The sequence below is a fragment of the Leucopleurus acutus genome (assembly GCF_964270905.1).
Source record: "Leucopleurus acutus genome assembly, chromosome: 11".
Lineage (NCBI taxonomy): Eukaryota > Metazoa > Chordata > Mammalia > Artiodactyla > Delphinidae > Leucopleurus > Leucopleurus acutus.
In genome coordinates, this window is record NC_139152.1 from 94,827,880 (window position 1) to 94,853,020 (window position 25,141).

The 25,141-nt window shown below is 52.0% G+C and overlaps 1 protein-coding gene across 2 annotated transcripts; it reads left to right on the forward strand.

The window, feature by feature from the left end:
* Positions 1-332: 332 nt before the first annotated feature.
* Positions 333-25,141, forward strand: TAB1 (TGF-beta activated kinase 1 (MAP3K7) binding protein 1; the record flags this gene model as incomplete). Of its 2 annotated transcripts, none has more annotated exons than XM_082849977.1 (11): positions 333-365; positions 13,773-13,909; positions 14,281-14,434; positions 15,532-15,618; positions 16,117-16,255; positions 17,216-17,329; positions 17,956-18,067; positions 19,842-19,986; positions 21,524-21,746; positions 22,749-22,911; positions 24,489-25,141. In XM_082849977.1, the coding sequence occupies 11 exons, from the start codon at positions 333-335 to the stop codon at positions 24,694-24,696; spliced, it is 1,515 nt and encodes a 504-aa protein (XP_082706103.1). In that variant the 3' UTR covers positions 24,697-25,141. The 2 variants fall into 2 exon arrangements, with proteins under 2 accessions (XP_082706103.1, XP_082706104.1); XM_082849978.1 differs by lacking the exon at positions 333-365 and adding an exon at positions 6,246-6,272.

The window sequence follows — 25,141 nt, forward strand, 5'->3', positions numbered from 1 at the left end:
CCCTCTCCCGCCCCCATAGTGCTCATAAAGTACCCTAATCCAGGGTCTTAGGAGCCCCACCTGAAAGGGATCCTGAAGAAAGTTCTGTAAATAAAGATGAAGAGGGGCTACTACATAAGGAAGCCGTCCTTCCCTTTCTCTTACGGGAGAAAGGGTGGAAGAGCGCGCCTGCGCACTCTCTTCCCTACGGCCGCATCCTACTTCGGCCGTAGGGTGGCGCTGGGCTCAAGCTTCCTGGCAGCGCGGTCCTCCTGGCCGGCTTTGGGCCGCTCTAGCCGCCTTTCTCGCCTACTCTGGCGGGAGGCGGGCGCGCTCGCGGGTGTCCCTCCAAGATGGCGGCACAGAGGAGGAGCCTGCTACAAAATGTGAGGAACCCACTCGCTCTTCGGGATGGGGGTTGGGAGCCCGGGGGGACCTGTCGGGTGCAAGCGCGGCTCCTTCTCCGCCTTTGGTCGCCTCCCCGTCCCTGGCAGGGTGTGGCCGCCGCCCTCCCCTTTCCCGGGCCGGCCCCCCCCTCATTCCCGACCCCGGGTGCGTGCGGCCCCGCAAGGCTTGCGCGTGCGCGTTGCCGGCCGGGCCGTCGGGGGCTCGGATTCGTGGTCCAGCGGCCGCGAGCGTCAAGGGCGCGTGGAGGGTAGGAGCGTTCTGGAGCCTGCAGGGACAGTGGCGCGCGGCCGCCGAGAGAGCCGGGGTAGCGAGCCTACCCCGGGCCCTGGGCGGGTCGTGCGATAATAATCATCATAGCAGCAGCAGCAGCCAGTTGTGTATCGCTTACTATATCCCAGGCTCTGTGCCAATAGCTTTATATTTCTAAGTTTAATTTTTCATAACAGCCCCGTGAGACAAGTACTGTAATTCTCCCTGTTTTACAGATGAGGAAACTGAGGCACAGAGAGGTGGTCATTTGCCAAAGGCCACACAGCTGGTAAGTGGCAGAGGCAGGATTAAAATCAGGGATTCTGATTCCAGAAACCCTCTTAACCTCTAGGCTATACGGAGGGAATGACTGGGTTCTGGTCCTGGCTGTAACTCACTGTGCTTCCATCAGTCTCAGTTTCCTTATCCATTAGGTAAGAGCAGGCAGTGGGAGGATTGTCATGAGGCTCCCCCCACCCCCCTCCCCCCAGTCTGGACCCTCATGGGATTGTCACTGGTGTCTTCCAGCACCTGCATCCTTTTGACACACATATACATAGATGCACATGCGTGTTGGCACCATGGACCGAGGGCAGGTTGCTTGTCCCCTGGGTCCTCCTCAGACATGGCAGTCTGTTGTACTTGCCTGTGGACTTGTCTGCCTCCAGTACTGGAAAGTGAACTTGAAGAGAGGGGAACACTGAATAGTGTTACCAGCACCTCCCATCACTAGGTGCTGGGCATTCAATAAATTGTTTATAAAATAATGAGTAAAGCATTTGAGGCCAGGTCCAGTGCTCAGCCCTGACTTTACAGAAATGCAGCACATCTTGGGCCTACTGCCCTAAGGGGTCTTGAAGCATTGGAACCAGCGGGTAAGGGTGGCCTTCACTGCTGTAATCTAATGAGAGGCTTTGTGTAGACTCCCTTTGAAATTGCTCCTCCAGGACGGCGATTCCCAGCTTTTCCCAGTGGGGAATGCTCTCTTCCCCTCCACACCTGTGGCTGTCCCTTTATTTTACTACTGCCTGGCAGTTTGGCCTTATCCTTTTTTTTTTTTTTTGCGGTACGTGGGCCTCTCACTGTTGTGGCCTCTTCCATTGCGGAGCACAGGCTCCGGACGCGCAGGCTCAGCGGCCATGGCTCACGGGCCCAGCCGCTCCGCGGCATGTGGGATCCTCCCGGACCGGGGCACAAACCCGTGTCCCCTGCATCGGCAGGCGGACTCCCAACCACTGCGCCACCAGGGAAGCCCTGGCCTTATCCTTGAGTAGGTTAGGTAGGCCTGGCCTTCTGCTTTGTAGGAGGGCAGGGCCCCTATGTAAATGTCCCCAGTGTAGTAAATAGTCCAGAAATACTGGGTGGATTGTGGCAGATGCTGGTGCGGTTAACTTCATAGGCTGACGTGGCTTGCCGAGGAGAGTGGCTACCAGCTTCCCTCCCTTATCAGTGTGATGGAGCCCAGGGGACTCGGGTTAGACAGAGGCGAGCTTTGCTAGCTCCAGAACGTGTGCAGTCTTTTAAAGTTGGCTGGTTAGCTTTAAGCACATAGCACTGTGATGAAAGGCAAAGGGATGATAGGGATGTCCACACCAGACCCCTCCCACGCTAATGACGATCAAGACATCTCTGCTCACAGGGTATCCAAGGGTCCACACGGTGTGCTGGGCTTGGCCTGCCCTTCACTGTCCTGAGTCCGGTGAGAGTAGCTCAGACACCGTCATACAGCAGGTGGCTATGAGATCTGCTGGTCTGTAGTTACTGGGCCTCGGGGTACGAAGATAAATAAGGCAGGTGTCCACCCCCACTGCATTTGCAATCCTGCGTGGGAGAAGGAGCCTGTATCACTAATGTGATGTGTAAGGCACTCTAGTGTCAATGTGTTGAGGGGCTGCAGATGGCCTAATTTGACCAGGTCAGTGGAGGCTTTCAGGAGGGGCTGGGGATCTGCTGTCATGGTGCTGGGAGGGAGTGCCAGGGACAAGATGGCAGAGCGCTTCGTGGAATGTCATCCTGAGGAGTTTCACCTTTGCTCCCCAGGTAGTGTAGTACCTTAAAAGGTCTTTTGAAGAAAAGATGAGCTTTTGAAGTAGCTTCAAAAGAACTTGGGCCCTTCACAGCCTGATAAAACAGCCCACGGGCCCTGTGTGGCCTTGGGCAAGTCACTAACATCCCTGAACCTTGATTTTTCAGTTAACATCCCTGAACCTTGGTTTCCGCACCCGAGAGGACTCCCAGGAGTGTTGTTAGTATTAAATGAACATGTTACACTCCTGGCCTGGTGTGGTTACCTCCAGCCATGAGGCTCCACCTTCAGTCCTGATGTGAATGAAGGCCTACGGTTCATTCCCTTAAACGTCACTGAGTAGTCAGTATGTGGCAGGCACTGTGTAGTGCAGGGGACCCTGCCCTCGTGAAGCTTATGTTCTAGTGAGTGAAATAGGAAACAGAAAGAAGTACAGATTATATATGATATAATAATAGCCAGAATAGAACATAGGGGTGCTGCGAGGAAGAATAGGCCGGATTCACAGACAGCGGGGCGAAGGGCCTGTTTTAGACAGAGTGGTCGGGGAAGACAGTTGAACGTTTGATGAGATGAGGTGGGCGATGTGGGAGGGAGTATTCCTGCGTGAGGGAACAGGGGTGCAAAGGCTCCCCTATTAGGGGAGCGTCAGGCTGGAGTGGAGTACGTTGGGGGAGTAGGAGAAGCCGAGGTCCGAGGGAGCCTTGTGGATCCTGATGTGAGCTTTGGATTCTGTGCTAAGTGTGATGTGAAACTCTAGGGTGGGTTTGAGTAGGGGCGTGAAGTGATCTGATTCGTGGCTGGAGAAAGAGCCTTCTGTCGAGAGGCAGGCGTTGGAGCGGCGAGAGTGGAAGCTTGGGGCCTGCTGCGTGCTGCTCCCCGTTGCCCAGGTGTGAGACGACAGAGGCTCGGTCAGAGTGATGGAAGAGGGGCGGTGAGAAGGACCCAGTTCTGGCTGTGTTCGGGGGGAAGAGCCGATACGGTTTGCTGACGGATCAAGTGTGAGGCGTGTGACAGAGGAAGAAAAGTCGAGAAGGACTACAGGGTTTCGGTTGGAGCAACAGTGGTGCCGTTTACTGAGGTGGGGAGCCCTGGAGGAGGCGTGCCCTGGGGGCAGGGAGAATCAAGAGTTTAATTTTGCCTAAACTACTATTTACTTAATTCTTTAAAAAGTCAACTTGAAATCAGATTTTCCCTGAGCAATTATATCTATGAAATCACAGGTCCTAGCCATATATTTTTCTTCTAATGTATGTTAAAATAAACACATAGCCTTAAAATAAAAACATCCTTTAGACCATCACCTACAACTGTCTCATATGCCGTCAGAATGTGGTCCAGCTGCTCCAGCACACGGTAAGCTCCACAATTGTTAGTAGCCCCTTTAAAATGTATTAGTGCTATATTTGTGATGAAAACATAGAGAACCTTTGATGGAAACCCTAGTGAAAGAGGTGGGGGCCAGGAGTGGGGTCGGTCCCAGAGAAGCAAGGAAGGAAAAGGGGGTCATTCTGAAAGATAGAGATGGCAGGAGGCATCGGGGTGTTTTAGGCTTTTTGGAGAGAAAGAACTGCCCCCACCCAGAGTCATCTTGCTGAGGGCATGATTCTCCCTTTCTGAGTTTCCTTTTTGCTTCTAAGGAATCCGGGTGCTTCCGCCACAAAAACACTCGGCCTTTTCATACTATAATTTGATATTCAGGCTGTGGCCCAAACTTGGAATCATGCTTTTGTCTATTTCTGCTGCCCAGGAGTTTGAGATGAGTCGCTGGGGACTTTTATGGACTATTTTTTTTTTTAATTAATTAATTTATTTTATTTTAGGCTGTGTTGGGTCTTCATTGCTGTGCTCAGGCTTTCTCTAGTTGCGGTGAGTGGGGGTTACTCTTCGTCGCGGTGCGTGGGCTTCTCATTGCGGTGCCTTGTTTTGTTGCGGAGCACGGGCTCTAGGTGTGTGGGCTTCAGTAGTTGTGGCTCGCGGGCTCTAGAGCGCAGGCTCAGTAGTTGTGGCGCACGGGCTTAGTTGCCCCGCAGCATGTGGGATCTTCCCAGGCCGGGGCTCGAACCTTTGTCCCCTGCATTGGTGCAACCACTGCGCCACCAGGGAAGCCCTTATGGACTATTTTTATGTGACATGGTCACACGTACATGAGGTGCTAATGCTGAAATATATGTGTGCAAGGTGTGACCCCCTTAATGGGTTAAATACAATTGAATAACTAGAGAAATTTATACCAAAATACGAATTTTGGAATCTCCCTCAGAAAATCAAGTTAAAATTAGGCTTTTCGAAACAGATTCTTTCTTGTGAGAAATGAGCTTGTAACCCATCAGAGAGTTTAGTGAGCCGCACTCACTGTTGTGTGTGTTTATGAGGCTCTAAGCCTGAGGCTCCCCTCTCTCAGCTTCTCACGACTCATGTTCAGGCGCTAAGCACCGCTTGCTGCTGGTGCTGTGGGCCTGGCATTTGCGGGCGTGGGAGAAAGTGTGCATCAGTGCGTGCAGGGGTGGAGGGGTGGGTGGTTTGTGTGAGTAGAAAATACATGACCTTTCCGAAAACTGTTCAGGAACGTGGAGGAAGGAAGCAAGAGTGTTGGCAGTCTGGTGGGTTTTAATAGAATCAGCAATGAATGCTTGGTATGGATAATCCCTGATGGCGGTGGACAGAAGGGGGAGAATACAATTGAAGCTTAGCCGGCCACAGCAGGGTGAGAATGATTTGAGGGCCACTGCTGAAATCAGGGAGGACCAGATACTCTCCCACCCCCACACGGGTAGCACCTCCTGGAATTCTCTGGCAGCTTGTTACTGAATGTTTGAGCTGCTGTGGGGACTGCACTCTATGCAGGGCCGTCGCTGAAGGAGCACTCATGAGTATCTGAGAAATCGCCCATATGTCATTGGGTCTAAGACACTATGGATTATAAGGGCACATCATTATTTTATATACTACTAAGAAAGAAAGTGCCCTGCTAATTAACTTGTAACACACTAACTTCAGCGATATTAAAAATGTTGAAAATACATGTCTTTGAATCGGTGAAATAAAGTAGCCAATTAACAATACCAGGCTATAACCTGAGAGTTGCCACAAGTTGCCAAATAGTTAATAGCCAGTGAGTAGGTACCCAGAATGCACGGTGAGGCCACGGGATGCATTTCTCAGGGAAGGGGCCCCATGGCCTTGGGCAGTATTTTCCCAGAACCTGGAACACATTCAGTGAGGTGGTTAGGTGTATGCCGATGTAAAACGCATCCTTACGTGTGGAGGTTATTTGCTCTTTAGTTCTCTTTGAAACTTTCTGATGATATCAGGAGATAAACTTGGTTTGGTCCTAGTACGTATGTAACACCTTTCTGATTCTTGCTAATCTCCCTTTATTTCAACAGAGAGAACAGGGCTTCAGCTCAGAGTGCAGCAGCCCATGACTTAAGCTAGAATTTAATAACCTTGTTTTGTTTTCCTTTTTTATTACCATCAAGATTTGGCAGGTAATAATGGTTTTCCACTTATAATACTGAAGAGTTTATATTCAAAATGAAGTCATTTTAATAAAAGAAAAAATGGCAGATTAAAGAAAAAACATGAAATGGATAATTTGTTGAAGATGGTGAGTGGATGGTTGAGGTTTGGGAAACACGGGCCTCTGGCACCAGTGGGATTTGAGCCGGGCTTTTGTGGGTGGATAGGACTTGGAAAGACAGAAAGGGGGAGGCTCTGCCTTACCGTAGATACTATTTAATATGCTCTTTGGGTAATTTTTTTCTTATTTCTTCTTTCTTTATTTAAATAGCAAGGCAAGTTGGCTAGAAACTCATTGTTTAAAGAATGTCAGTGTGAAATAGGAGAACTTCACTTAGCAAGGTTCATATATAAATAGTTGGTTTGTTTTAAAGTATGTGCTTGTTTCTGTGACTGTACCTCTAGGGTCAGTAGCCTCTTTATTTGAGGTTCCAAAAATACATATGGCTTTTCAAGTATCATAAACCTTTGGCGGAGGTGTTACTTCCCTTCTGTGTTTGGTGCAGACACCTCCTGTCAGAAGCGGGTTAGCTTCCCACGCTTTTTCTTCTGGTCACAGTTTTTTAGAAGTCATTTGGAACACTCTGTAGCAGGCCTTATCTGTACAAGATAGACAGCTGAGTGAGATTGTTAATCTGTCAAAGGGTGAGATTCAAAACTATGTCAACAGGCTGGATGGCTGAGATGAAAGCATTAAGATATAATCCAACCGATATAAATTTAAGTTTAAAAAACTCCTCTATAGGAGTGTAGTTTTGGGGAACTGACTCAAGAGGACTTCAGAGGAAAAAGGCTTTGTTATTCTAGTTGACAGTAAGTAGAGGCTAGATGCCCATCTTTTCTTTAAGTATATGAAGGCTGTTGATTTTTTGTGTTGATTTTGTATCCTGCCATCTTACTGATTTATTTCATTTGAGTTAGTTTTATTATTTATTCTTTAGGGTTTCCAAATACCATCACATCAACTGCAAATAGAGATGACTGTACGTCTTTTCCAAGTCGTATGCTCTCCTTCTTTTCTCTTGTCTAATTGCATGTGCTAACACCTCCAGTTCATTATTAAGTAATGGAGATTATAGGTATCCTTGCTTTGTTCCTGATCCTAATGCGAATGCCTTTTGTGTTTACCCACTAAGTAAGATGCTGGTATTAGGACTGACTGAAGTATATATATAATGGTACATTAAGAAAATATCCATCAATGACTGTTTCCTTAAGTGTTTTTTATCAGAAATGGACAAACACTGCCCTTAAGCCCTGGAGTACTTACCCACTGACCTAAACACTGATTGCCAATTACTAAAACAATGCATTTCCAAAATATTACTAGCTCAACATTATGAAAATCCAGTTTCAGAAAAAGCACTTAACACTGTAGAAGTATCCAGACACTAAGCATAAATACTTTCTGAAGAATAAGGTGCTTGTTAAGTAGGTTGACCACTGTCAGACACACAGTCTTTCTGGTTTGGGGAGCTTGCTACACTCATGTCAGCTGGGCACGGCTGCAGCAGCCAGCGTGGCATCACCCGCTCCTGAGAGCAGCTTCGTGAGTTCCCATCGTGAAGTGCTTTTACATGAATTGTTCCTCTGCCACGACACACTGACGTGGCAAGTTCCTCAGTCATCCATTTGAGTTTGTATCCTTCCTTGTGAAAGACTAATGTACTAGTCTTTTTCATAGTGTATTTCTCAATGCCGAGTGGGCCCATAAGTTGCTTGGGTAATTTTTTTTTTTTCTGGAAAGTATGAATTGATTGGAAAGATTTAAGTCCCTGGAAGCCTGTCTCTGTCCCTTGTGGGAGTTAGATAATGGCAGAGGAAGCACTGTGATTGCAGCATCGATGACAGGTTTTGCATCGTGGGTGACACATTCATATTGTTCATCTCATATTAGAGGACGAGTTCAATCCATCTTAATCTCAGTTTTAATCACAGACAGGATTCTAGAAAGTATAAATGTCTTCTCCTCCCGTGCTTTAAAACAGCTGGGACATTTTGGGGTGCTGAATACTGGCTTCTTGGCCCATCTTTTCAGGACAGGGGACACTCCTAGTTGGGGAGATGCTTTTGTGCCTCTGCCTTATCTTATGCTTAATTTCTTCCCAGTTGGAGGCAGGAGGCAGACCCTAGAAAAAGGAGTTTTTTGGGAAATTTACTTGAGAGGTTGCCTGAGACCTTTGTGAGGTCCTTGGTGATGGAGGTATATTAATCAATCTAAGACATAGGGGATGATTGGCAATATCTGTTCCTTGAAATATAATTCCTTGGCAATGAACTCCTTTCTGTGGCCTAAAAGGCCTTACACTGTCCTTACTTGGGCACACACGTGCGTGCATGTGTGTGAACGCAGGAGCAAGCCACTTTCCCCACTGCTCACTACAGAGGCCACGCCAGCCTCACACTTCCTTAAACCTAAGTCATTCTATTTTCTACCTCAGGGTCTTTGCATCTGCTTGGAAGGCTCTTTCCCCACTTTCTGAAATGGCCACTGCTCCATAGACGTTCAGGTCTGTCTCAGAGGTCACCTCCCCAGAGAGGCTTCTTCTGACCACCTCATCTGAAAGAGCCCTCCCCACCACTGTCTGTCCCCCTACCCTGATGTATTTTCTCCATAGCACATTTCCTTGTCTAAAAGTGCCTTGTTTATTTATCATATTACATGTTTGAAGTCTCTCTCCCTAGAAAGGAAGTTTCAAGCCAGGACCCTCGGTTGTTTTCTCCACTGTGTCTACAGCACCTGGAGTAATGCCAGCCTGTTGTAAATGTTCAGTAAACATTTGTTGAATGAATATATGTATTAATTACATATACTCTCATTGCATAATGTCATATGTGGATTCCAAAGACTGAAGTTCACACTTATGTTAAGAGAGACATTTTTGTTGCTTTAAAGTGAGACAGGTCAGGATCAAAACTAGAAACAATTTTGTGTTACTGTGAAGCAGTTTTTTGTTTTGTTTTGTTTTATTTCCCTGTAGCTTGACCTGAAAGAGTTAAATGCTCAACATCATCGGGAGCTGAGCAGAATTTCAGCTCTTGTTGCCGTTCCTTTTCCATTAGTAGATTTTAGTCATATGTTCTGTTGTCAGAGACTGCTCGTAGGCATTGGTAGCTTTTTAGCCCTTGTGGTGAAGTTGTGTGAATTTTTAAAGTCCCATAAAGAAGACACAAGGACTTTTAAAGACATACCGTTTGATGAATTGCAAGATTCGATATAGTGAAGATGTCACATCTCCTCAGATTGATCTATAGATTTGAAACAATTCCAATCAAAATCCCAGCAGGATTTTCTTGTAAATACAAGCTGATTCTAAAATTTATATGGAAAGGTAAAGGAACTAGAATAGCCAAAACAGTTTTGAAAAAGAATAAAGTTAGAGGCATCACACCAACTGATGTTATAATGTAGATTTTAAATACAGATTAATAAAGCTATGGTCATCAAGAGCTTTGAGTTGGTGGAAGAATAGACACATAGATCAAAAAAGGTAATTAAATGGAGAAAGGATAGTCTTTTTTTCTTTTTTTTAAAGTAACCAGAAGTATTTAAAATACTCTTTTTTTTAAATTTATTTTTGGCTGCGTTGGGTCTTTGTTGCGGCACACAGGCTTTCTCTAGTTGCGGCGACTGGGGGGGCTGCTCTTCATTGCGGTGCACAGGCTTCTCACTGTGGTGGCTTCCCTTGTTGCGGAGCACAGGCTGTAGGTGCACGGCCTTCAGTAGTTGTGGCGCATGGACTCTAGAGCACAGGCTCAGTAGTTGTGGCACACGGGCCTAGGTGCTCTGCGGCACGTGGGATCTTCCCGGACCAGGGCTCGAACCTGTGTACCCTGCATTGGCAGGCGGAGTCTTAACCACAGCGCCACCAGGGAAGTCCAGAGAAAGGATGGTCTTTTCAACGAATAGTATTGGAAAAATTGGGCATCCATTTGCCAAAAAAAAAAAAATTTACCTAAATCTCCTGCGTTATATAGAAATTAACTCAAAATGGATCACAGGTCTAAATGTAAAACTATAACACTTTTATTTTTTATTTATTTATTTTAAAATTTATTTATTTGGCTGTGCCGGGTCTTAGTTGTGGCATGAGGGATCCTTTAGTTGAGGCATGCAGGCTCTTAGTTGCAGCGTGCATGTGGGATCTAATTTCCTGACCAGGGATCGATCCTGGGCCCCCTGCATTGAGAGCGTGTAGTCTTAACCACTGGACCACCAGGGAAGTCCCTATAACACTTTTAGAAGAAAACAGAAGATATCTTGACCTGGGACTGGGCAAAGAGTTCTTATAGATGACATCAAAAGCATGAACCATGAAAGAAAAAAAATGATTAAATGGATTTCATCAGGGTCCACAACTATTGAGCTCCCGCGCCTCAGTGAGAGAGCCCGCGTGCTGCAAACTACAGAGCCCACGTGCTCTGGAGCCCGTGTGCCACAACTAGAGAGAAGCCTGAGCACTGCAACGCAGAGACAGCTCACAGTAACGAAAGATCCCACATGCCTTAAAGATCCCGTGTGCTGCAACTAAGACCCGACACAGCCAAAAAAATAAGGAAAATAAATAAATATTTTTTAAAAAAGGATTTCATCACAAGTAAAAACTTTTGCTTTACAAAAGACACTCACTGGTAAGTGAATGAAATAGCAGGTAGAGACTGGGAAAAATATTTGCAAATCACATATGCAAGAAAAGACTTTTATCCAAAATATATGAAGGACTCTCAAAATTCAGTAGTTAAGAAAACAAACAACACAATTGAAACATAGGTATGAGACTTTGTAAAGAGACACTTCACCAAAGAAGATATGTGAATGGCAAATAGGCACATGAAAAGATGCTCAACATCATTATTAGCCATTAGGGAAATGCAAATTAAAGCTGTGATGAGACATCATTATACACTTCTTAGAATGTCTTAAAAAAAAAATACCATGTGATGAGAATGCGGAGCAGCAAGAACGGTCGTGCGTTACCTGTGGGAGGCAAGTGGCGTGCCGCTTTGCAAAGCAGTTTGGCAGCTTCGTATGAAGTTAAACAGCAGTCTCACGCCTAGGTGTTTACCCTAGAGATATGAAAAGTTATGTTCACACAGAAACCTGCCCATGAGTGTTTATAACAGCTCTCTTCAGAATTGCCAAAAACTGGAAACAGCCCAGATGCCCTTAAGGGGATGAATGGATAAACTATACTATGTCCATGTGACGGAATACTGCTCTACGATAAAAAGGGACCAACTGCTGATGCACGCACCAGCTTGGATGAATCTCAAAGGCGTAATGCTGAGTGAGAGAAGCCAGTCTCAAAAGGTTATGTACTTAAAGACATAGAGTACAGTGGTGGTTGCCAGGGGCTGGAGGGAAGGGAGAATGGGGAGTTTTTGTTTACTGGGTATAGAGTTTCAGTTTTACAAGATGAAAAGAGTTATGGGGATGGATGGTGGTGATGGCTGCACAGCATTGTGAATATATTTAATACCAGGAAAATGTACACTTAAAGATGGCTTGAAAAATGGTTAAGATGGTAAAGTTTATGTTATACGTGTTAACCACAATAAAAAGAGGAAGAAAAAGGTTATGCATTGCATAATTTGATTTATGGCATTCTTGAAAAGACTGTAGAGTGATGGGGTACAGGTCACTGGTTGCCAGGAGTTAGGGGAGGGTGTGGCTTCAAAGGGGCAGCATGAGGGCGTGTTTGGGGAAGATGGGCTGTTCTGTATCTTTATTGTGGCGGTAGTTACACAAATCTCTACGAGTGTTAAAACTCATAGTCATAGACCTGGGGCTTCCCTGGTGGCGCCGTGGTTGAGAGTCCGCCTGCCGATGCAGGGGACACAGGTTCGTGCCCCGGTCCGGGAAGATCCCACATGCCGCGGAGCGGCTGGGCCTGTGAGCCATGGCCGCTGAGCCTGCGCGTCTGGAGCCTGTGCTTCGCAACGGAAGAGGCCACAACAGTGAGAGGCCCGCATACCGCAAAAAAAAAAAAAAAAAAAACACCTCATAGACCTGCCCACCAGAAAGGCAATTTTACTATATGCTAATTTAAAAATAAAAACAAACTCCCACACCCTGCTGAAGTTGCTCCAGGGTGCAAAGCACAAAACTAAAGCGCTGGAATAAATGCAGCATAAAAGCAATTGAAATGAAAAAATAAAAATAAAAAAGCTATAAAGTCACTCCCTGTCAGTATGTAAATAAACAAAAGATGAAATTTGCCACAAAAGCTAACCACAGGCTTTTTACATATCTGATTGCAAAAGCCTGTTGAAGTAGTTTTCACATCCTTTTTTGAAGTCTGTTACTGCTAACTTGTAAGAAGTTGTGCACAGTATTCGTGCTTTTTAAATTTTCAATAAAGCTTTCAATCCAAATTTTACTCTCCTTGCAGTTGAACTTTGATTTTCCCAGTTTTAGTTTGCTCTAGTTCAGCTTGGTGGGCACGGGAATGCCTTTGTGAACCCCGCAGGGCTCTCAAGTGGGGGCTGGGTGTAGGGGAGGCTTTCAGTGAGTTAGTGGATCACACCTGCGCCTTGTGTCAGGGTCGATTCTGGGGCTTAGAAAGTGCAGGTGCTCAGAGTGCCCCCCCCAAGGAGATTTAGGAAATTCAGATCCTGTGTTTGGGCTGCCTCCTAGACAGCCCTGTGTATATGTGTGTGTGTTTGTGTTTAAAGCTCTGTCGTGGTTATACTGAACAGCCTGCTTTGAGATCCATGGGGTAGAATGGGAGTCAGACACAGGCAAGAGTGGGGGGCCAAGTGTAGTAGGGATACACAAGAGGGCTGGCAGCCAAGCCTGGGGAGGGGCGTCCTGAAGGAAGTCTTCCTGGAGGCGGTGGCTCCCGAGCCAGAGTCCCGAAGGACATGGAGAATTATTAGACAAGGACAAGGAGGGTGTTCCACGCAGAGGGAAAGAGCGGGATGTGGACAGGGTACTGCAAGCATTTGGTACTAGTGGAGAAGCATATGGCAGGGGGGCAGATGGGAGAGGACACCAGGGTGGAGTGGGGACCAGGGCGTGGAGACCCCAGTGCCAGGAAGAGTGACTGAGGCTGAGCTTCTAAGTCAGTTTCTCTAGGTGTGGATCTGTGTTGCTTGAATCAGTCCCCTGGGAGGAGCTGTCTACACTGCATATATCCTGAGCCCCGCCAGGATCAGACATTCTGTGGGCGGGGCCTGGAAATCTGCGGTTTTAACCAGTGCCCAAGGGATTGGAGTCAGAGCCATTGCAGTGCAACGTGGGGACCACCAAAGAGTTTTTATAGGAGGAGTTTGCTTCACTTGTGTGTGTGTGTTTCACTCATGCTCCACAGCGTAGCGCACTCCTGGAGATCCCTGCTGAGCCTTGCATGTGGGAACTCTAGTCTTTTTCAGGTTTCCCGGGGAAGTTTGTGGATTAGCCGTAAACCACGCAAACCCTTCTGCAAGTGTTTGTTCATACACGCATCATTGTTTTCCAGGAGGAAGTGGAACTCTCTGGGTGGGACTCCGGGTCTGCTAGGTTTTTGTTGGGGAAGAAAAAGCAGATGAGGTGGGGTCTGCCCTGGGTGAGAAGGTAACGCACTTGGTTTCCTGGTGTCCTTCCCAGGAGCAGCAACCAAGCTGGACGGATGACCTGCCGCTCTGCCACCTCTCTGGAGTTGGCTCAGCCTCCAACCGCAGCTACTCTGCCGATGGCAAGGGCACTGAGAGCCACCCACCAGAGGACAACTGGCTCAAGTTCAGGTGAGGGTGCTGGCAGCGCTCTCCTGGGCACCAGAAGTAGGTTTGCAAGCAAGAGAAAGCAGTTTTGCAGGTGTTTTCCGTGGGGCTTCCTAGTGCGACATGGCCCACGGGAGGTGGTGTCTGCTGCTGTCCCTTCCACATCTAGACCTCAGACCAGCTGAAGGCCTGCTACAGGGGGCAGGGGTATCCTAGAAAGTCACGGCCAGAGTGCAATGATAGTCAAAGTGGGGGACCCACGTGGGCACCTGAAGCCACAGCTGCTGTGTCTTTTGTCTCCCCAATGCCTTTCCTTTCTCCCCCTCACTCTGGAGCTGGCATCACTTCTGTGAGCCCCTGGGCTCAGGCCACCTCCTGCCCTCTCCCTCTGTCAGGAGTGAGAACAACTGCTTCCTGTACGGGGTCTTCAACGGCTATGATGGCAACCGGGTAACCAACTTCGTGGCCCAGCGGCTGTCTGCGGAGCTCCTGCTGGGCCAGCTCAGCGCCGAGCACACTGAGGCCGACGTGCGGCGGGTCCTGCTGCAGGTACTGGGGCTCGGGCTGGCTGGCCATGGCTGAGTTCCCTGGGCCTCGGCCCTGCGACAGCAGAGCGTGCGGTTAGCCCGGGGCTGGTCTGAAGACCTCGCTGGCTCCTTGTCTCTGCAGAAGAACCAGCTCTGGGAGCCTCTCCCAGCAGCAGGGGCACCCCGCTTCCCAGGTGCAGGGCCGGGCAGCCAGCAGCAGTCCTTCCCCACGCCTGGCAGGGTCGGCTCTGGACGAGGTGCTCCTGGGGAAGGGGATTCTGGACGCCACCTTGGACGTGGGGCACGGTGGCGGCTGCTGAACCCTGGTAGAGACAAGGTCATTGAGGGCGGCCCTCTCCCCCCGCGTGGCTCAGGCACCCAGTCGCTGGGGGCTCCCCAGGCCTCCTCGCTCCCGCTGGGCTTGTGCTGGTTTTGCCATTTCTGCGTTTCTGCTCGCTGCTGTTCTGGAGTTTGTCCTCCTGGCATCGCCTTTTGGAAGCAAGTCCAGGGGCACTTAGTCTTAGATGAGAAGTGTGGATTCCTCTTCCTCGAAAACAGCGTTCCCAGCCATTTTCCTGCCTTGGCACCTGCGGGCCCGCGCGCCGGCCATGGCCTTAGGGCCCAGTGCCAGTGAGTCTCAGCTGGCGCCCTTGGGAAAGGCGGCAGCGTGAGCTGTGTTGAGGGGCCTTCAGGATGTGGCAGTGACACTAGCTGTCACTGACCTAGACTTAGTCTGAGCCGGGCGCTGGGTGCTCAGGGCGGACACCCTCAGTCGCTCTCAGAACAGCACTTCCTCTGAGGAGGCTGCGCTGCCTGGCCGGCAGGTGCCAAGCTGGCCGTCACCCTCAGGCAGCCTGACTCTGAGCCTGTGCTCCCCACCTCTCTGCCGCGTCCCGCCTCTCTGGTCGCTCTGCACTGCCACCTGGAAGGCACCAGCCCCACGGGGCCATCTTCATCAGACCTTGCTCTGCGGGAGCAGCGGTGCCTGGTGGTGCGCTGTGCGAAGCCCCATCACATGGTAACCTGCAGTTGATGCAACTTGTTGCCGTTAATAGCATTTCAGCCTCAGATGACAGTGGTGTTTGAACTGGCCTTTGCCTCCTTGTCCTCTGCCTCCAGGCCTTCGATGTGGTGGAGAGGAGCTTCCTAGAGTCCATCGATGACGCGTTGGCAGAGAAGGCGAGCCTCCAGTCCCAGCTGCCTGAGGTAACGTCCCCAGCCTGTGCCCCACGAGCAGCAGATCAAGGTCCAGCTTTGCTAGGAGCAAGGACTCATCTGCCATGTCCCTCCCAGGCCATTGATACAACTGGGCCAGAGCGGCAGGCGTTAGGGGACAGTTTCTGATGGGATGCAGGTGGCAACGGGTCTGCCCTCCTAGGGCCCTCCTTGGCTGGCTACGAGCAGCCATACTCTGCGACTCCACTTGGGGTGGGCATAGGGTGTGAGAGAAGCTCCTTCCAGGTCGGTCCTCGGCCCGAATCTGTCCAGGCCTCGTCACCTGCCTGCTCACGTCATGCGCAGGTACCTTCAGGGCCGACGGGACAAGTTAGGTCACGCCTGGCTCTCCTGAAAGAAGCCTGCCCTGGGGCTGCAGCCAGCTTCCTTCCCGGCCGGGCCTCAGATGCTCTGTCTTTAAGGGAGGGGAGGTTGGTGAGATGCTCTCCAAGGCCCTGGCCTGCTCTGACCGCCGGTGATGGCTTCTAGGGCGCCCCTCAGCACCAGCTGCCCCCTCAGTATCAGAAGATCCTCGAAAGACTCAAGACGTTGGAGAAGGAGATTTCGGGAGGAGCCATGGCCGTGGTGGCGGTCCTTCTCAACAACAGGCTCTATGTCGCCAATGTCGGTGAGCCACCTGCCTGTGCCAAGGCGGGAGAGCAGGGGAGAAGATCAGCCTCGGGATCCGTATGTCCTTTGGGCGGTCTGCTTCCCAGACACGGAAGACCTCCACCTCGAGCGTCCTGAGACCACTAAGTGTTGCCCGTTAACTCCATAGGACGTCTCAGTCCCAGGCCGGGGCATTTGAAGTACCTGCTGAGAGGCTGGTGTCCCGGCTTGAGTCCCCCCTGTGCCCCTAACTGGCTTGTGGCCTTGGGGAGTTGTGTCCCCTCTCTGGGCTACCTCAGTGGCTTCCTTGTCTAGAAGAAGTTGCCCGGCTGTGGAAGACCCACTTGGCATGAAGGGCGGCAAGATGGGCTGGCTGTGGGCTGGAGGGTGAGAGGTCACAGGGACATTTGGATTTGTAGGTGAAGGGCCATGTTCGGCCTGAGAAGGCGGTGCCCTCAGGGTGCAGTTTACTGCAGGGGCTCTGGAGAGACCCCACTGATACGGTCCCTCTTCTCTTCCTCCTTTCCTTAAGATTTCGTTACGGAAAAAATTCAAAACTGTAATAAACAGCAGAGTGAAGAGCATTTAATGAACTGCTGTGTGCCCATCCCCCAGCCCCAGCATCCTCCCCCGGCCAGCCTCACTCATCTACAGCCCTCTGTCCCCGCGTTGTTGTTAAGCAAACCCAGACGCTGTGTCGTGCTATCTGTAAATACTGCAGTGTGGCTCCTTAGAGAAAAGGTCTCGTTAAAACCCTAATCATAATTGTCCTCGGATGTCACTGGAAAAGTTTAACCTAATTCCTTAATATTATCAGCTCTCCCTGGCTGGTGACTGGCTCCAGTGGTCTGAGCCTATTTTCTTTGCTCATTTCAAGGATTTCCATGTGTGAGATGCTTGCCTTTTCTCTCTTTTCTCAACGTGTCCCGTTCTTCGCTGTGCTCTCAGTCTTTGCTCAGCTGCTCGAATTCTTCTGCAGGTACGAACCGTGCGCTTTTATGCAAATCCACGGGGGATGGTCTTCAGGTGACACAGTTGAACGTGGACCACACCACGGAGAATGAGGATGAGCTCTTCCGGCTCTCACAGCTGGGTGAGTGGGGGGGCGGGGCCTGGTGGCTCACCCTGTGCCTTCTGTTGGTCATGTAGAGAAAGGCATGAAGTGGACGGGCTGTGACCTTGGGCTTGGGACCAGCCTGCCTGGGGTTGAATCCCAGCTCTTCCACTTACTAGTTGGTGATTTTGGAACTTACTCAAGTTTTCTGTGCCTCAGTTTCCCCTTCTGTGTAATGAGGATAATAGTAACACTTAACCTCAGGGTGTTGTGAGGATTGAAAGAGTTATTACATGTGAAATGCTTCCGGGAGTCTCTGGTATGCACTGTTATTGGTGGAGACTGAGAGGCCAAAGAAGTCCTGGGGCTCCAGCTGCCGCCATGGCCACCCCCTCCCTTCCCTGTGAGCCCAGGCTGCAGAGGAAGCTGAGCTGGGCGGTGCTGGATCTGCTGTCCCGTAGGGCGGGACTCTGAGCCACGGGTGTTCTGATGGGGATGGGGGCTGAGGACACTGGGGGACTTTGGGCTAACTGCCCTCCAAGGTGCCAGCTATGATTTCACTTCCTGTTTAGTGCCTTGTTTTTGTGGATATGTCTGTATCCCCTTCTTTCGGTTCTTCTTTATGAACAAACTCTGAGGTTGTCATGTTGTTCTTCCTCTGGTAGGTTTGGATGCAGGAAAGATCAAGCAAGTGGGCGTCATCTGTGGGCAGGAGAGCACCAGGCGCATTGGGGACTACAAGGTCAAATACGGCTACACTGACATCGACCTACTCAGGTGAGTGGCCGGCCCAGCTGCCCCCATTTGTAAGACCAGAGGCCTGGGGCAGATGCAGATTGTAGGCTCTAGGGACAAAAGGTACAGTTGAGGTAGTTTGGAGCCCAAGGAGATTCTTTCATTCTCCCAGAGAGGTTGGTGTGGGGCAGGCCCTGGACCCAGCAGGCAGCAGGCCAGGAGTTGGGGTCCTGTAGAGCTAGGCTGGCAAGGGGTTAGGTGGGGAGCTGGGCCAAAGCCAAGGGCAGCAACCAATGCCACAGGGCCTGGCAGGAGAGGCCAGAGTTGGCATGAGCTGCCTGGTGTGGATAGAGACAGACCGAAGGCCTGTTGGTCGGTATTGTCGTGACTGGGGCCAGGGCGGGGCTGCCAGATGGGTTGTCCCTTCTGGATGCCACCCACTGCTCATAGCAAACAGACGATGATAATAACGTGAGCGTTCATCCAAGCCCATGCGCAGTTTTTTTACATCCATTCTCTTATTCAGTCCTCAGGCCCTATGAAGTGGGTGCTTTTATTGCCCCAGAGGTATTTTCATATGAGGAAACTGACACATGCAGACACTAGGTAGCCTGCCTGGTCTCAGGGCTAATAGTGGGCTTAGGCAAGACTTGAGGCCAGGCAGGCTGAATTCAGAGCTTGTGTCCTGAACTACGGTGGCCCTGTATGCGACAACACTGTGTGTGTGTGTGTGTGTGTGTGTGTGTGTGTGTGTGTGATGCCCAGCTTGTGTCTTAGAAAACATGTGTTACAGCTCCTTACCCTCACAAGGTTTAAATAATTACGTTTGGAACCTTTTGTCTCTAATTTGTCGGGTTCTGTTTGCTTTATGGAAAGGTCCATCTGTGGTTTAAAACAATTCAAACAGTGCCCAGGATATGCAGTGAAAAGTGAATCTTCCTCCCACCCCAAGCCCAGACTCCTTCCTCAGAAGCTGCTAGTTTCTGAGGTATCCTGCCCTGGAGTCTCTGTGTACGTGCGCGCATGTGTGTGCGCGCCGCATGCACTGTGCATGGCGCGTGCTTGTTGGGGGTGGGGAGGGAGCAAGTTGCTTTTTCAAAACACCCACAAATGCTAGCATTCCGCGCCCAGTGTTGTGCACCTCACTTTTTTCAGTATAGGCACCCACTCCTCCATTCCTGCACACCTACAGTTTAGGCTGGCAGCATTCTTGGTAACAGTTGCTAGGATTCCAGTGTGTAGCTGTCAGCACTCACCTAACCCGCCCCTACTGATGGACCGACCTTCAGGATGTTGCCAGACTCACTCTTTCAAATCCTGTTGCCGGGAACATCTTCTTGTCCTTGCCCTGTGTGCATGTGTGCATGTTGGAGCTTCCCGACATTGACCAGCTCTGATGATGCATCAGTTCATAGTCCTTCTGCAGCTAGAGTGTATGTGGGGCCTGGGTCAGCTTGGAGGAGCCCAAGAGGAGTGGGCTTTTAAAAGAGAACCCATCCCTCTGGCTGTCCCACCCTCCCCCTGCCACCCCCCAGCTCTGTGGACAGGAAATGTGGAGTGGGACCAGGATTGGGCATTTGACCTTGGCCGTTGTGACCCCAGCCTCGCCCTGGCTTTCCTGGCCCTCTGAGCTTTATTTTAAGAGCTGCCCTCAGAAGACAGGTCTGTTTTTCTGGTTTTCTCTCTCCTCTCTTTCTTTTCCTCTTGTCAGATGTGTGTTTTATTTTACATTCTGGATGTAGATTCTTCTCACCAGAATAAATGTCCCCAGGGGGCCATTCCAAGCACAGCTGTGCCCTCTGCTCTCTTCCCACAGCGCTGCCAAGTCCAAGCCCATCATCGCGGAGCCTGAAATCCACGGTGCACAGCCCCTGGATGGGGTGACTGGCTTCCTGGTGCTGATGTCTGAGGGGCTGTACAAGGCCCTGGAGGCAGCCCACGGGCCTGGGCAGGCCAACCAGGTGAGCTGGGCCCGAGCAGAGCATGGCTGGCCAGCCTGCAGGGTGGCATGCTCCCCAGAGCTCTGATTCTCACATGCTCTCATCAGACATCTTCTCTGGATTCAAAGTTGGGGGAAGAAAAAGCCCAGAGTTCCAAGAACACCCATCCTACCCAAAAGCTTTGCTCATCTGGGCTTGAAGCAGTGCCAGTCCCCAGGGTCCTGAGCAAAGCCTAAGGGAAGAGGGTGAGGGAAATGAATTTCCACAGGCACACGTGGCTCTGGAGACTGGCAAGGGCCCGGGTGGGCCGCGGAGGAAAGCCCAGCAGGGGCGCGGCCTGGTACATAGAGCGCCGGCCAAGGAGTCATGCGGCCCGCCCAGGTCCCGCTCCACTGCCTCCGTCGCTTCCCTCTTTGAGCTGCAGGTGACACACAGTTCATTCCTTGTTTCTGAGATGGGGATGATGACTTCTGCCTTTGTGGGGTTGTGATGAAGGCTGGGCGTGGTAGACATAGGTTCTCAGCCAGGGGGAGCTGCTGCTTTTTCCTACACCTTGGGATGCACGTGTCAGACAGTCGTCAGTAAAGCGGGACTTGGAGGCAGTCACATTGAGGATGACCTTGAAGGGAAGCTGCCTTTACCTGACCTGGGCTTGCTGGGTCAGTCAGAGAAGTTCAGCTTGTGTTTCTCCTTCCATCTGTGATTCTGGTGAGAAGGTAACCTTTTCTGCTCTGTCCTAATTAAAAATAATGAGGGCAAGTCTTAGGCGCCTCACTGTCTCCTAATACCTGTGTTCAAGGTTTTTCATCCATTTTATCTCATTCCTTCCAGTAGCTTTATAACATGGTGGGGGCAGGGGCTCACTGCCATGTCAAGCTAGGGAGCTTGGGGCTCACAGAGTTCAGGGTCTTGCCTGAGGTGACAAAGCTGGTCAGTGCTGGAGCTGAGCCCCCCGGACCGGGCCCAGGTCATTTCCCGTTACCTGCCCCTGCCCTCCTACCTCCAAGAGACTGCAGCCAGCCATCACGTAGAGGATATTGTGTTTATATTTTTTATCTTACCATAAATGTGATCTTTTTTTCCTTTCTTTGCTCTTCGTGATAAGACTATCCAGTGGCTTCTACTGGGTTCTAGAATACACGGGACAGTGGACTTCTCTGAGGGCAGAGACTCTCTCTTCATCCTGACATATCATCTCCTACAATAAGTTTGTTCCAGGAAGGAAAGCCGACAGTTTGTACTGAGCTTAAAGTGCCCTCACGTCCATTATGTTGTTTAATCCTCACTGCAACGCAGTGAGGTGGATATTCTCCCCCATTTCTTTGGTGTGTGGAAGCCAAAAATCAGAGAAATCACAAGGTCACACCTTTTCTAATGAGAAAGTTCCAGAAGAATTGTCCTGCAAACCTTGAGAAGCTCAGGTTGCAGGCTTGGCCGGTGGGGACGCCCACTTGCTTGGCTGGCGACCCCTAAGTGTCCTGATTCGGCTGTGAAGGTGTGGCCTACACTCCCTGGGCCCCCTCGTTCCTCACCAGGTTTGTGCTCCCGTTGCCCCCAGGAGATCGCCGCCATGATCGACACGGAGTTCGCCAAGCAGACTTCCCTGGATGCAGTGGCCCAGGCCGTGGTGGACCGGGTGAAGCGCATCCACAGTGACACCTTCGCCAGTGGCGGGGAGCGTGCCAAGTTCTGCCCAAGGCACGAGGACATGACCCTGCTGGTGCGGAACTTTGGGTACCCCCTGGGAGAGATGAGCCAGGCCGCACCCACCCCAGCCCCAGGTATGTGTGCCGCAAGCCCGTGCCCGAGGCCGTCCGGGGCTGGGGTCAGGGCAGAGCGGCGAGGCCACGGCCTTGCTGCCTGGGGCGGAGTGGAGTCGGGAGGCCTGGCTTTGAGCAGTTCCAGGCCGGGCCCTGACTTTAAAGCTGTCTGAGCTGTGCTTATTTTTCCCCTTTTGTCTGTGAAATGAGGCCAGTACCACCTGCCCTGGCCTCCTTTGAAAGACCTGAGTGCACGGGAAGCACTTTGCAGCACCGCGGGCCACATCGCGGGCCACATCGCGGGGACAGCGGCAGCCACGGGCTCAGTGCCTGCTGTGCGCCAGCCACCTCGCCCGCATATTTCCTTTCGTCCTCATTAACAACCCTTTTACAGAAAGGAAACTGAGGCCCTAGAAGGAAGGGACCTAGCCGAGGTCGGGCATGTCAGAGGTGAGGGAGAGACGCTTTACTCTCCACCTTTTGATTCTAAATCATGTTGCCCAGGAAGAATTACTCTTTTGTTCTCCCTCCCAGTGCTGCTTTAGTGTCAAGACCAGCAGTTCCTGGGGCTGCATTTCTTTTTCTTTTTTTCAAACAAGCAAGCCCTAGCACTCAAGCATCAGATGGATTTGTTCTCCCACGGACACCGGGGTTACTGGAGTTTCTCTAGCTTGTTATTGCAGCCGTATTTTTGTTGGGCCAACCTCAACTAGGAGCATACTTAGCCCTTGGGTTAAAGCACCGTGGGAAGCCAGGCAGTAACCCTTTCGTTGAGGCCGCTCAGCACTTCTCTTCCTGCTTTGAGCACCAGCAGTGCTTTGCTGCTGCGCGGAGGCCCCTGCCTGGCCCGGAGGAGTCTCTGCCACGGGTACTCCTTCGCTGTCCTAAGGGGCAGAGGGTCAAGCTAGGGGATCCGAGCCGGGCCACCGCCTACCTTCTCAGGCCCTGGAGCGGCCCTGTTGCTGCCACCCCAGGGTCCCCCCGAGCCACACCCTGTAGCCCACCACTCTCTTCCTCCCACAGCTGCAGGAGGACGCGTGTACCCCGTATCAGTGCCTTACTCAAGCGCCCAGAGCACCAGCAAAACCAGCGTGACCCTGTCCCTCGTCATGCCCTCCCAGGGCCAGCTAGTCAACGGGGCCCACAGTGCCTCCACCCTGGACGAAGCCACTCCCACCCTCACCAAGTAAGCGGCCACCCCCAGCCCCAGCCATCTCAGGCCTGCTTCCTGGGCACAGCCCTGGGTCCCTGGACAGGAGTGGCTGTAGGGCCACGTCCTGTGCCTGAGGAACCTTGGATGAGACGCCCTGAGATGTGCTGGGGTCTTGTTCCTCTCAAATCCCCCAGTTCCATCCCTGGGGAGGCCTCTGTAGTCTCCCAGGCGGGACTGCAGCTTCCAGCAGCTCCTTGAAGCCGGAAGGGAGGGGGTGGAGACAGGCAGCTCGTGCTGGCAGCCTGCTGCTCGTTTCTGCTTGCAGGTGCCATGTATTCGTTTTCATTTAATGGGAAGGTTGTCCTCTTGTTCTTTTCTCTTCTCCCGTCTTGGGGTGTGTGATTTGGGGGGCCTCCCCCATGGTATCTGTGCTTGTGGGACATTGTTTGGCCTGTGCCGGCTTATGAGAGCCAGTGCTCTCTGACTGAAGCGTCCGATTTTAGCTTTGAAGCGAGTTCTCTAGTTTCAGGCTGGGGGAGGGGTGGAGGCAGCAGGGGGTCTGGAGCCTGGGGGTGTGGTGGGCGGGCCCCCTCCTCACTCCTGGCAGACCTGCCTGACAGGTCGGGTGTCTGCCTCGCCCCCTCCACGTCTGGGGAATGTACCCCCACCTGCCACACCAGGGGGCTGGGCTCTGGTTTCCACATTCCAGCCCTGCACAGAATAATAGAGGTGCCCCACCCAGCCCACTCAGGATCTGGCGGGTTGGAAGGGCCACCGGGAAGATTTCCCTGTGCCTCGCAGGGGCCTTTCCTTTCTGCTGCCGCCACCCCTGTGGGCTGGAGGGGCCTGCCGGGCAGCTGAGTGATGGGCATCCTAAGCATTGTACGGGTGGCCTCCCCACCCCTGCAGGGCTGCTCAGGGCTGCTCAGAGGAGCCACCAGCTGTGTCCACAAAGGCAGGGCGTGTAGCAGCCATCCCAGACCAGGCAGGAGAACCAGCCATTCTTCTGTGCCTCCAGCTCCCTGGGTCCCTCCATCCTGCGTCAGAGCTTAGTTGCCCCCACCCCCACCCCGCTGCCGGGCTGGCCCAGCTCTGAGTGCTGGGAGTGTGCAGGACAGTGGGTTAGCAGGTAATTCCCAGATGTTACAGGCTGTGTGGCAGAGGGTGGGTGCCCGGGGAGCTCTGGGAACATGGGGGGCCCGTCCCCACCCAGCTTGCGAGAGAAACGAGGAGGAGGGAGTAGGGAGGTTTTCCGGGAGAAGAACCCTGGCCTGCCTGTGCCCAGTGGGGTTTGGTCTGGGATGGATTTGGAGAGGTTGGAGTGGATGGCGCCCAGCTCGGCGCCGCTCCGCGGGTGGCAAGTTCTGCATCCTACGCAGTAGCCACTAGCCACGCGGATTATTGAGCACTGAAGTGAGGGTTCCATTCTATTTCATGCTAGTTAATTTAAAGAGCTGCATGTGGTTAGAGCTTCGAAAATACATTTGACTTTTCCTCTGCCCCGAAGGACATCTGGCCGCTGGCCCTCGTGGTTGCCTTTGTGGCCTGTGCCCTGAGGGGCTGGCCAGACGCCGCGGCCCACCACTGATTTGCCCCTGTTGTGCTCCCAGCCAGAGCCCGACCCTGACCCTGCAGTCCACCAACACGCACACCCAGAGCAGCAGCTCCAGCTCTGACGGGGGCCTTTTCCGCTCCCGGCCCGCCCACTCGCTCCCGCCCGGCGAGGATGGCCGCGTCGAGCCTTACGTGGACTTTGCGGAGTTCTACCGCCTCTGGAGCGTGGACCATGGCGAGCAGAGTGTGGTGATGGCGCCGTAGCCCAGCCGCGGCGTGCAGCCCGAGCAGGACCTTGCCTGGGGACGGGGCCCAGCTCCGGCAGGATGGGCCTTTTCCTGCCACTTGCCTGTGCCCCAGGGGCCAGCAGGGCCTGGTGCTCAGCCTGCATCGTACTCTCACTCCACAGCCTGTGGTGCTGTAGAGAATGTTCTCTCAGTGCACCAACGCAGACCGGACCCCTTGCCACGGCGGCAGCACAGGGGCCGGAGGCTCAGTCCCCCGGCAGCCTCAGCCACGACCGTGGCTGTTTCTCAGAACAAGGGGCACAAGGGCGGCAGCCCACAAGCCCCGCGAGTGGCAGCCACTGCTTTCCCAAGGCCACCCCCTTCCTGACACCATCTCCCCTGGTGGAGCCTGTGGCCACTGCTAGCACCCCCTCGCCCCTGGGGGGTGGTTCTCGCCTTCTCCAGCCAGCCTCCAGAGTGGA